This window comes from Myotis nattereri, assembly GCF_964212035.1.
Source record: "Myotis nattereri genome assembly, chromosome: 18".
In the NCBI taxonomy this organism is placed as follows: domain Eukaryota; kingdom Metazoa; phylum Chordata; class Mammalia; order Chiroptera; family Vespertilionidae; genus Myotis; species Myotis nattereri.
In genome coordinates, this window is record NC_138093.1 from 13,763,245 (window position 1) to 13,775,418 (window position 12,174).

At 54.6% G+C, this 12,174-nt stretch overlaps 1 protein-coding gene across 7 annotated transcripts; it reads right to left on the minus strand.

Moving 5' to 3' along the window:
* Positions 1-628: 628 nt before the first annotated feature.
* PLEKHO1 (pleckstrin homology domain containing O1) lies at positions 629-12,174 on the minus strand. 7 transcript variants are annotated; one of them, XM_081111851.1, is made up of 6 exons: positions 11,934-12,174; positions 11,245-11,391; positions 6,315-6,455; positions 5,442-5,546; positions 4,762-4,863; positions 629-3,691 (listed from the first exon to the last, which is right to left on the minus strand). In XM_081111851.1, the coding sequence occupies exons 1-6, from the start codon at positions 11,961-11,963 to the stop codon at positions 2,987-2,989; spliced, it is 1,230 nt and encodes a 409-aa protein (XP_080967977.1). In that variant the 5' UTR covers positions 11,964-12,174; the 3' UTR covers positions 629-2,986. The 7 variants fall into 7 exon arrangements, with proteins under 7 accessions (XP_080967977.1, XP_080967978.1, XP_080967981.1 ...); XM_081111852.1 differs by having other exon boundaries at positions 11,245-11,382; positions 11,934-12,134; XM_081111855.1 differs by lacking the exons at positions 11,245-11,391; positions 11,934-12,174 and adding an exon at positions 7,053-8,204.

The window sequence follows — 12,174 nt, forward strand, 5'->3', positions numbered from 1 at the left end:
GTGCCCCTGCTCACTCCTTGTTAACAGAAATCATGGCAGCACCACCATCCGGGTACACCTGAAGCTATTTTTCTGGCGGGAAGCTTGGCTTTGTGCTCAGCCCTGAAATTCTTTCTGCCTCTGGCCTTCAGCACAGTTCCTGGCACTCTCGCCTTGAAGAAGGGGGGGCTCTGGGCAGAGCCTGTGGACTGGATCCGTTCCCGGACTAGAACAAAGTGACAGTGATTAACCCCTGCCCTAGGCCGCATTCCAGTCTACTCCCGCCACCTGAGCTGCCTCTTCTAGCCACTGAGTCACGCTGATAGCAGCAGCTGCGGCAGCCACAGCTGCCCCTCACCGAGCGCCAGAGGCCATCTATCAACAGCCAGGCATTGCCCACAGGTTGTCTTTACCCATCCAACAGCACCTCTCCGTTTGCAGATGAGAACACTGACTCTCAGAAAGCTTGCGCCCTGCCCAGAGCCTCATAACTAAAGTCAGAATTTGAACCCACATCTGTTTGGCTCCAAAATTGGGCTCATTTTGCCACCCTGTGACCTGGTTCTGGTGCCTGAAGACCCCAGGAGGTCAGTGCCCAGCTCTTGGTGGCCCGGGGTCCCCAGTCTTTCTTTCTTTCTTTTTTTTTTTTAATTCTTTATTAGTTAAGGTATTACAAATGTGTCCTCATCCCCCCATTAAATCTCCATCCCAGTCTTTCTTTTCTGCTTCCCCTCACCTGTCATTCTTCTTTCCAGTGTCTCCTCCATCCTCTAGCTCCCTTGGGAGCCACAGATAATTGACATGTTGAGCTATACATGCCATTCTTGCTTGCGTCTTTTTCTTCATTATGTGGGAGCGACAAAGGAGGAAAGAGGGAAAATAAAATTCATACAAAGATGGAGACTTATGTAAAGAAAGTATCTTTTTCGTTGTTGTTAATCCTCACCTGAGGGTATTTTTTCCATTGATTTTTAGAGTGTGGAAGGGAGGGAGGGACAGAGAAACATCAACGTGGGACACAGCGATTGGTTGCCTCCTGCACCCACGCCAACTGGCGCTGGGGATTGAACCTGCAACCCAGGTACATGCCCTTGACCGAGAATTGAACTTGCAACCCTTTGGTGGCAGATGCTCTAACCACTGAACATGCCAGTCAGGGCAAAAGTATTTTAACCTAGACGTCCAATGTTTGTGACAAGGGCCTGCTGTCCATGCTTAGAGTTTAGGAGAGTGACGCCTGCTTGGAGGACAAAGTCTGGAGACCCAGATTCCCTCACCTGCTGCTCCAGGAGACTCTAGGATGACTTGTAGGTGGCACTCTGGTGCACTCCTCCCCACTGTAGGCGTACGTTCCCAGGGAAGAGACTAATGTAGAAAACTACAGGCCAGAGCCAGGGAAATCATGACTCTGAGTGGCAGGGACTAAAAGCAGAACTCTCTTCCTAGAGATAGTTTAACTTGGAGAGACTCCCCATCTTGCTTACACGGGTTGTGGGAGTGATAATGTCTGAGCAGAATGGGAATCGAAGGGTCTGTGTTTCATCCACAGGTTTTACCTTCTTTCCCTCCTACCTTATCTTCCTGAATGTAGTCGCTCTGGGGCAGCCTCATAGCCAGGACCTACCAGCCATTGTCCCCATTTTCGCCCCCTTCTCCCCTCTCTCCCCTAGTGAAGCTCTCGATCTTGGCTCTAGTGAGATCTAGGGAAGCAGACCAAGTGCCTTTCAACCCCTCATTTACTCGGTCCATGAGGCTCTGTCCTTCCTTCTTTCCAAAAATCGCTCATATCTCGCCTTCACAATCCTCCTCTGGACCTAAACTCAATACTAAACCTGATCCGAGAAACTTCAGAGGAAAGAAGCTAACAAAATGAAACGAGTTGTGGACCTGCCATAGGCCAGCATGCGAGGGGACTAGCTGGGAGGTGTGAGCACTGAGATGTTTTTCTAAAGTCGGGGCTTGATGAGTGTGGGGCGGAGGTTTAAGGAAGGAGGGGGAGGCTACAGGAAACCTAGAGTGGCCGTGGCCGAAAGAGGAACCTGGGCACAAGTTCGGTTTTCCCCTTCATCCAACCTAGCTTGCATCACAAATCAGTTTCATTCTTAGTTTGGCTCTTCGATTGAGGTCAGCTGGCCCTGGTTCCTCTGTGCTAGGACCCTCTAGTCCAGTGGTTCTCAACCTTCTGGCCCTTAAAATACAGTTCCTCATGTGGTGACCCAACCATAAAATTATTTTCGTTGCTACTTCATAACTGTCATGTTGCTACTGTTATGAATCGTCATGTAAATATCTGATATGCAGGATGGTCTTAGGCGACCCCTGTGAAAGGGTCGTTCGACCGCCAAGGGGGTCACGACCCACAGGTTGAGAACCGCTGCTCTAGTCACATGACCAAACCCATCCCAGCACCCACTGTATCTCTGAATCGGTGTTGGGAAGGGTTGTGGGAGAGGCAGGCGGGCAGCTCAATCTCAGTCGGGGCTCTCGCTGGGCGTGAGAAGCCAGTGTCCGACAGGGAGGATTTTAATCCCCCGATCCTCTTGGGCCTGGGATAAGTTTCACTTCTCTGTGCGTGGACCGGTGGCTCTGGCTTCCACATCCCTGGAGCTAGGGCTGGGCAGCTAAAATTTCACCCTCAGATTGAAAACTTGCAACCCGCCCTCCAACGTAAAGCCTATACGTGACCTTGGGAGCATATTCCCCCAGTCTCAGAGGGGTGGCGTGTGTGAAAGGGTCAGACTGCGCCTTTGCTACCCTCTCTCTGGGCAAAGCTTCCTAATGCTGCCCCAGGGGTCACCCCCTCCTCAAACCTGAGAGGGGGTACGGAAGGGGAGGGGTTGGGAAGGGAGGGTTGCAGGAGGGCCGGGCATCAGCAAGAGCAACAAGTTTGATTGTGTTTTTGTTTCCTTTTTTTAACTGAGGTAAATAAAAAAGCTTTCTCCTGCAACACTTGGAGATCGGAGTCTGTGCCCCCACCCTCCCAAGTTCCAGACCCTGTCCCCTTCCTTCACATGAGGCTCTTCCGGTACTGGCTGTGCGGGGCAGTCTGTCTGAGGTGGGCGTCGGGGGTCTGCAGGTCCATCTGTCTGTAGAGGTCCCTCAGCTCCCTGACCTCCTGCAGCACCCGCTTGGCCTGGCTCCAGTTCGAAGACGCCTCTCCCAGCAGCCGCTCCGTCTTCAGCAGCAGCTGCTCGGACTCAGAATCGGGAGGAGACCGAGGCGGGTCCTTGGCCTTTCGCTTCCCGTCTCCCAGTCCCTGAACCTCGGCCAGCAGCTCCTGAGTCTTCTCCAGTTTCCTTGCTACCAGGTCCTGGATCCGGGACAGCTGCCCCGGGTGTGGGGGGGCGAGGGGTGGGGGCCCCTCGGCCCGCAGCTGGAGGGTGCAGGCTGGGGCCGCGTCCCGCTGAGACAGGATCTCCTCCAAGGAGGCACAGCGGCCTTTCTCTGTGGGGGTCAACTTCTTCGGTGCCTGGGGGGTGTAGGTGGCCCCCTTGCCTGGCTTTTCCCAAGGTCGAGGGGGGCCGCTGGCCCGGTCGGAGGAGGGCGGGATCCGGTCTGAGTCCGCTCTCCGCCGGCTGCCTGCGAGCTGGGCCACCGACTTGTCCAGGTCGACCCGAAAGCTCTCAGCACAAGAGGTCGGTTCCTCAGGGGAGGGGTCTTCCTCCTGGATCAGGTCCAAGGTCAGCATCCCGTCCGAGGTAGAGGTGGAAGCCTGGAGAGGGAGAGGCGGGGAGGGAGGGGTAAGCCATCGTCGGTGGGCATGCCAGGAGCGGGCATGCCAGGAGCGGCTGCCCGAGAGATGCAAGCTGTGCTCGCTCTTCTCCGCAGCAGCTTCCCTGATGAGAAGCCCTCCCTCCTGGCTGAGCCCTCTGGCTGCGGCTACTTATTCCTTTGACGCTGAGCTGGACTTCGTCCTCTTACTTTTCTGTGATGAAAAGTGGTTTCTTATGCTTGTTTCCCACATTCCCCACTGTGCCAGGAGCTTCCTGCAAAGTGTCGTCTTCCTCTGCATCGTGGACTCCAGGCAGCGCGTTGGGTTTGACGCTCACAGGTCGCCCCACACAGCACAGGACCTGCCTCCTGGGAGCCACACCCCAGCCCCTCTGCTACCGGGAACTCAGAACCCCTTGCCTTCCACCCAAACGTGTTCTCCTGTTTCTGGAATACTCTAATTGAGAAAAAAGTGCTAAGGGTATTCAGTGCCTCAGTTGCGTGGATGCAAACGTGGTTTCCCACACAGCAGCCCCTCACGGCAGGCGATTACTGCCCCACTTTACAGGGGGAGACACGCAGCTTCCGGGAACCAGAGAGTGAGCTGATTTGCAAAGCAGGGTTCCCACCCGGGTCTGCCTGACTCAAGAGCCTCTGTTCCTCCTACCTGACTGCCCCTCCTCCTGGACGCAGAGAGAAGCGCCACTTTGTATGTTTCTGGGGGGGGGGGGGGGTTGTTACTGTGATCCTCCTCTGAGTCTGCGGAACCTAATGCTGTTACCTGTCAGGACAGCTGGCCACCATATAAGATAGTAACTTATACTGCCTTTGTCACTTTCCCCCAAAGGATGATGAATTTATTGAGGACAAGGACTTAGAACTCATAGTAGGTACTGAACAAATATTTTGAACTGGAGGAGTCAGGCAGGGGGGTGGGGTAGAGGGACTGCCCAGCCTTTGACCTTGGTATCACAAATGCCTCCGGTGGGATCTCTGAGATACGGTCCTAGCTAAGATGGACTGACGCGGAACTGGCCCTTGGGCAATCTGTACTTTCTACGTCTGACATACCACGGCCATGAGGTGTCCCCGAGTCGGTGGGCGGCGGGAGTGTTGGATTTTTGCCCTGTCTCGAGTGGGGTGGGCGAGATAGCTGTCCTCTTCAACCGTGACCTGAAGAGAAGCACTGTGAGGCTATGACTGCTCTTCAGAGAATCTGTCCCAACCCCACACCCCCTGAGGCCTAAACATGCCTGGGCTTGGAAATAGACCTACCCATGAACTGCTTCCGAGCAGATCTAAGGGCAAGGTTTACTGGATAGGAAGGGGCTCCTCAAGCCAGCCTAAGGCTGGCCCCGGCCTCACAGAGCGGGGGAGGGGGAATTAGCTAAAAGACTTAGAGCAGGGGTCCTCAAACTACAGCCCGCGGGCCACATGCAAATACAAATATTGTATTTGTTCCCGTTTTGTTTTTTTACTTCAAAATAAGATATGTGCAGTGTGCATAGGAATTTTTTCATAGTTTTTTTTTAAACTATAGTCCGGCCATCCAACGGTCTGAGGGACAGTGAACTGTCCCCCCGTTTAAAAAGTTTGAGGACCCCTGACTTAGAGGGTACAAAGAGAAAAAGGGTCTTCGAAAGGGAGCTGGTGAGGGAGCAAGTAAACGGGGGTCGCCATAACCTTCCTTCTTTTGTGAGCCCCAGCAGCTCCCCCTGCTAGCGCCCCTCTCCCCACAATGAGCCCCTGACCTCATCCAAGATGCGGTTCTTGGCCCGGGTGATCGCAGCGTTGAGGGCATTGATCCATGATTCCTTCTCTTCTGGACTCACTGCCAGGAAGATCAGGTTGGGTGCCTGTGAGGGAAGATTCTTGTTTCAGCGAGGGTTTTAGAGGTGGTGTCTCACCTTGACAGTGAAGAAAGAAGAAATTATAGTCTCATTCTCTGAGACCCAGCTCCTGGAAGGAGAGAGAGTCTGCTTCAGAGTCATCCATAACTTCAAGAAACCAGCCTCTACCCCTGCAAAATGCCACAGTTTGCAAGCTGTTTTTAGAAAGGACCAAAGATGAGCTGAGAAGGGTCTTGGATATTAATGTGGAAATAATTCGAGGAGGTTTGCTTAAGGACAGTGCTAAAACAAAGGTTTTTAACTGTTTGAAGAAACAGAATGTGATAGGAATGGCTTCCCTCAGCCATGGAGACATTAGATTCAGAAATTCAACCACGTATCAGGATACAGGGAAAAGTGATTTTCTCCCAAGCGACGTGCGTGTGTGCCCGCATACGTGCGTATGCAAGGGAGAGGAGGGGGGCAGAGAGAGAAAGAAATGACCTTTGTCTGAAGGCTGGCTTGCCTGGAGGCAAGGAATGGCCATAATATTCTCAGGTTAAATAATAAAAGCTGGCAGGAGAGCAGTAATCCAGGGCCTCTGAGCCAGGAGGCTGCGGGAGAGATCCTGGAGGGGACAGGTGTTCTCCCCCCCTGCCAGGCCCTGACCTCATCCAAGATGCGATTCTTGGCCCTGGGCGATAGCAGAGTTGAGGGCAGGGTTGTAATGCGTCAAAGGTGTGGAAACCCTGACCTGGTCAGTGTTCCTGTGGCCGTGGCGCAGGAAGAACGTACCGTGTTCCCGGGCTGTTTGGAGTGGGCAAGAGTGAACTTGCTATGATTCTTCTTGCTCCTGCTCTTGGATTTCCGGAGCTCTTCACACTTCTCATAGTCACTCAGGTCGAACACCTCCTGGATATTTTTCTCATCTTTCACCTAAGGGGAGGGTTGGAGGCGAGGTGAGGAAGATAAAATGACTTAGTCTCTTCCCCCCGCTTGTGAGATCAGCCTTGGGGACAGAGGAAGCCTGAGGGAGGGATGACAGGACAGGAAAGGCCTATCCCACAAAGGCCAACGGTGGGGGACAGCGCTGGGGCAGCCACGTCCTGACTCCTCAGTGGGTTTCTGCTCAAACTCCTCCTCCCGACAGTCCTCTGCCAAGCACCCCAGTAGGTCGCCCTTGTCCACGACTCCCACGTTGTCCTTCCTTCGAAGGACAGGCTTACACAGCTACCAGGTTCATCCTGTCATCCCCACGGAAGCACGGCCCGGAGAGCCCTGGACTGTCTAGCGGGAGGAGGTGAAGGCAGGGCCTATGTCAGAGGGTGTCTGGAGGCCACGAAGGGCTGCCCCTGGCCTCCCCATCTCAGGTTTATGTTGTCCTGTTGTCGCTTTCTTTACCCTACGTGGCTCACTCCCCAACATATGCTATTATAGAGTCATCTACCTCCTTCATTTCAGGAATTGCATTCAGTGTGTTCAGGTAAGCTGAAAAATACACCTGTGGCTCCCAACCCTCCTTCCTCCCCTCACCTATTGTGCCGGCCCAACCTAGCTCTTCAGGCTTGAGACGCCGTTCCAATCCGCCACCTCTCTCCAGGCAGAGCTGCACGTACACTCTCCCTGGAGGACTGAATTCCAGACTTGGAAAAACGTATTCTGCCAGCTCTTCCCAGGATTGCAGTTTGACAGCCCAAGCCCCCGTCCTGCCAGGAAGTTCTTCCTTGTGTCTAAACGTAGCCCTTCCTGTGTGCAGTATCCATCTTGCACCCTGGTTCGACCCTTTGCAGATCTATCCAGCAGTTGGCTCTTAAGTCTCTTGCAAAACGTCTGACCAGAGACCACAATTCTATCGACATCCTGCAACCCCAACCAGCATTTTCCGAGTTCCACAAAGCAAATTCCATTAGCATTTCTTCCTTTTTAACCCTCTCGGGGTTTGTTCCTCCTGCCCCCTGAGGTGTTTCCCACAGCCCTGGGAGTCAGAAGCTGTGACTCAGGGGTTGTTTGGGCTTGTGAGAGGAGAGGAGACGTCGTTGCAGGCCCAGATGAAGCAACCTGTGATCAGAACCCATTCGCCCTCTGCTGCTGGAGTCTGGGGTCAGCAGACCCTGGCAATGAGCTGGTCCCGGTTTTCTGGGAAGAGAGACCAGCACTTGTCTTGTTAAAACTAAACAAACAGATACAAGTAGCTGCATCTCTTCCTTGGAAGACATCCGCTCTCCTTGACTGGAACTATTTCACAAGAGTGTCCGCTTGTCAAGCTCTGAAACAGGAATTGTGTGTGTGTGGCAGTGACTTCCTCTATCCTCTTGGTTCTCAACAGCCTTGAAGCAGAGAAGTGGTTCTCTCTTCTATCCCCCAGCCCATCTCTGGTCTTGCACCTGCCCATCCTTCTGACTTGCCGCTGGACGCAGGGGGCTGACGTCGGTCATGAGAGCCGATCACACAGCCCGTCAGGTGAACGGCTGCTCGGACATCCACTCTGTTTCTGCAGGGCTTGGCTCCTCCTGGGCTCTCCCTTTTCTAGGGCGTCCTGGCTTTGAGCTGGGAAGGGGTCAGAGGCCTTGAAGGATTATGGGTAGATGTACACAAGATGCTGGCAAGGAGCATCCAAGAACAATTCCCAGAAACATGGGCAGGGAGGCGGGATAAAGCATCGCTCCTTTTCTCCCCTCCTTCCTCAGAGCTGAGGCTATCAGCAAAGGCCAGAAATCTTGGAGAGGAAAGTGCTGGGTGTGTGTATGTAGCCAGGGGAAGAGAGTTACTTGTTCTGTTTTCCTTAGGGGAAGGAAGGGAAGGGAAGGGAAGGGAGGAGGCGAGGGAAAGGAAGGGAAGGGAGGGGGTATTCTGGCTCAGACACCGCTGATAAGGAGCTCTGGAGGGCAGGAGACACATTGACAGAGATGAGCGCTTGGTAGGGTGGGGAGAGGTAGGGGATGGCTGACAGAAGCATTAGGACAAGTATATTCCAGGCCCCGGGAAGATGGACAGCTCCAAGACCCTTGTTCTCCACTGTACTGTTTCTCCCCCCTCTAATTCCCAAAGTCTCATTGATAATTACCCATCTTCCAAACGTAACCCTTCCTTCCCCCCGATTCTTTGTCCTTGGCCCACAGAAAGGGATTTTCCCATGCTCGCCAAAAAAGATGCCCTGAACGGAATTCCCTCCACTACGAGGTCTCTCTCAGGTCTAGTCTCTGCTCCTGTACAGCAGCCCCATGACCACAAGGTGCCCTTTGACTGAAAATGAAAGGGAAAAAATTAACAACAAATAATAGAAGGATTTCTTTGACGGAAACAGCTGTGGGAGTCTCTGCCTTTATGAGGGGAAGAACCAAAAAAGACTGTTGCAAATTCTAGGGGAGGGAGGGAGGAATTTTCTTACATTAACGCATAACTTACAAACATTCTACTTGGCATTTCTTTTTAAAAATCTTGAATCTACTTGTTCTGGAGCTTTTGGGAACCTCTGACAGGTTCACCTTTAATCTAGCCCATCGCAGCATGGAAACTGGCTCCAAAGAAGAGTAATAGCAATCGGCTTGCTCTCCCTTTTCCTAGCCCTTCTCAGGAGGGGCAGTTGGCCCCATGACCAGTCAGATGCTCCTGACTCACAGGACACCGCACACCCTAGGCTGAGGTCATTCCATCCTTTCCCATCACTGTACCCCTTCCTCCCAAAACAAGGCTCAGCCATGTTCTTTCACCCCCAGACTTTGTTCTCTGGACAAATACAAACAAGAAAAACATCTTGTTCCTTCTGCCCTTTCACTGTCCTCCGGTTCTCTGACGTGTGGGAAGCCCTCCCTGATGGCTCACTACAGTTTCCTGCCATTATGAAGTTCGGGGGCGACAGGAGATACACTTTGACACTTGCTTTTTTTTTTTTTAAACTGGAAAACCTGCTAAATTGTGCAATAATGTTCTGTAGGATTGGAGTTGGGCGGAGGGGACCCTTAAAAATAAATCCTCTTGCCTGGCGGGTGTGGGTCAGTGGTTGTGGGCATCCACCTATGAACCAGGAAGTCACGGTTCGATTCCCAGTCAGGGCACAACCTGGGTTATGGGCTTGATCCCCAGTGTGGCGTGCAGGAGGCAGCCGATCAATGATTCTCTCGTCACTAATGCTTCTCTCTCTCCCTCTCCCTTTCTGAAATCAATAAAAATATTTTTTTTTTAAATATATTTTATTGATTTTTTACAGAGAGAAAGGGAGAGAGATAGAGAGTTAGAAACATCGATGAGAGAGAAACATCAATCAGCTGCCTCCTGCACATCTCCCACTGGGGATGCGCCCGCAACCCAGGTACATGCCCCCGACCAGAATCGAACCCAGGACCTCTCAGTCCGCAGGCCGACGCTCTATCCACTGAGCCAAACCGGTTTCGGCAATAAAAATATTTTTAAAAAAATCCTCTTGTCAAAGTCTTCTCGCACCTCACTCTCTCAGCAAGTTCTCAGCTGGCTGTAAGCAGCAGGGTTAGCCACCCGAAGAGGGGGTGCCCTTGGCCCCGCACCCCTTCTTTCTTCCCTAGCTGTCTCAGTGGATGTTCGGTTCAGATGAGTCTCTCTTCGGGACCGTGTGTGGCTGTTTCAATACCATAAAAGGACTTATTTACCTAAACATAGTCGACTGCAGAAAGCAGAAGAGGTTAGAACTCAGGGAGGACTTCCCAGTTGGCCCTGATGAGGGAACACGAAATCGGGGGAGGAAGGGCCATCCTAGCCGGGGAGCCCAGGACAGTCTCCCAGGCTGTGCCGACACAGCCGCGAAGGCAGGGACGGGGGTGCCTCAAACCTGCGGAAGGCAATTTTAGTTTCTCAACATGACTTCGTGTTATTAACCCCAAGAACGAGAGATAAAAGGGAGAAGAGTCTGGATTCACTGGTCTTGGCTCAGGTGCTCACTCCGTGTGGGCTGCGGTTTGCATTTTAGCGGTCGGACTGAAGACATAGATACGGGAGTTCATAGCGAGAGTGGTCTCCCTTCTGATACAAATGGGGGGGGGGGGGCTGGGAGAGGGTGAAGAATGAGCTCCTTGCTTCTTTTTTTACATGTATTTATTTTTTTTAGTGGACTTGGGGGGGGGGGGGACAGCGAGGTATGGTTCATTGACTTCAACAGAAATAACGGTCTGCCACTCGCAGATGCTCCTCCACCTCCATCGCCTAAGACTGACCCTGGGCTGCGTGTGTGTGTGTGTGTGTGTGTGTGTGTGTGTGTGTGTGCACGATTCCCCGCAGCTGTGCTGCTCTGACCTGCGTATGTTCCTGCGAGAGACAGGAAAGGGGGGGGGTGCAGCGGGGCTGGATGGGGGGACAGGAAGGGGCGGCGGATATGCCGCTGTGCGCAGAGCGTCTGTTTCAGCAGCGACAGCAAAGAGAAGCACCCCCACTTCAGCCAGAGACCAGGGTAGGGCCGGGGACCCGGGGACACGTAGAACTCCTGGGACATCTCGGGGTATCACCGCAGTCAGAGAGACATTTATTCGCCCAGAAAACTCATGAAATGAGATGCATCTCAACTTCTAACTCTGGTCTCCTCGCTAAATCCAGGGTGACCTTTCCCAGAAGAGAGCAGTGGTGGGGAGCGCTGAACTTGCTTTTGGAGCGAAGTGGGGGGCTCGGTAAGGGAAATGAGCGGCAGATAAGGTCCCCCCGCCCCCCGAGAGACAGGGTGGGGAAGATGAGGAGACAGGGAGTCGGGGCTAAGGGCACCTACCTCCTTGTCGGAGATGTAGAGCTGGTCCCCTCTCAGCACCACGTAGCGGTTTTTCCAAATCTCCCTGAAAATGCCTTTCCCGCAGAATTTCCGGACCCAGCCGACCTTCTCGGGCGGTGCAGACGGATGGTTTCCCTCCTGAGGCCCCTGCCCCGGGGCAGGAGAGGAAGGGCAGTTAGGTGATCACAGCTCTTTCCACTCGGAGCCCCGAGACCCTGCTTTCGGGGGGCCGCCCCGCGGAGGCCGGAGTCCCGGACCCGCGTCCGCTCCCCGCTTCCTTGGAGGTGCTCACTCCGGGGGACTCTCCTCCCCCGTCTCCCACATGAACCGCGAGCGGCGGGAGAGGGGCCTGGGCCGGGGCCTCCGAGCGCGCGGGTCCCGCCCCCTCCCCCAGCCGGTCCTGGCGGCGCCGGGTTAGCGGCGTTTATTTTATTTCTCATTGTCTCCCCGCCGCGCAGAGCCCGTGCACCCTGCAGCCGGCCCCAGGGGACGCGGGCTGGGGTGGGGCGCATCGCCAAGTGACACCCCCACCCGAGTAAACAAAAGCCCCCTCCCCCGGGAGCAGCGGGCGCGGGGTGCTGGGAACGGGGGCGCGCGGGGCTCACGCCGAGCGCGCGGCCGCTCGCGGCCCCCACGGGCCGGGGTCCCCCGAGCTCCGAGGCGGGCGCGGGGCCGGCGGGCGCACTCACCCTCTTGGAGGAATTGTTCTTCTTCATCATTCCGGGGTGCGGGCCCGGGGCTGGGACCTGGGGCCTCTTCCCGGGGAGGGTGGCGGAGATGCCCCCGGCGCCGCCGCCGCTCCGCCCTCCCTCCCCCTGGCGGACTCGCCTCCTTTGTAGCTCCGGTTACACTCGGGGCCGGCCTCCCCGCTCGCTCGCACACACGCGCACGCCTGCTCCCCGCCCCTCGGCGCCCTCCATCCCGCCGCCC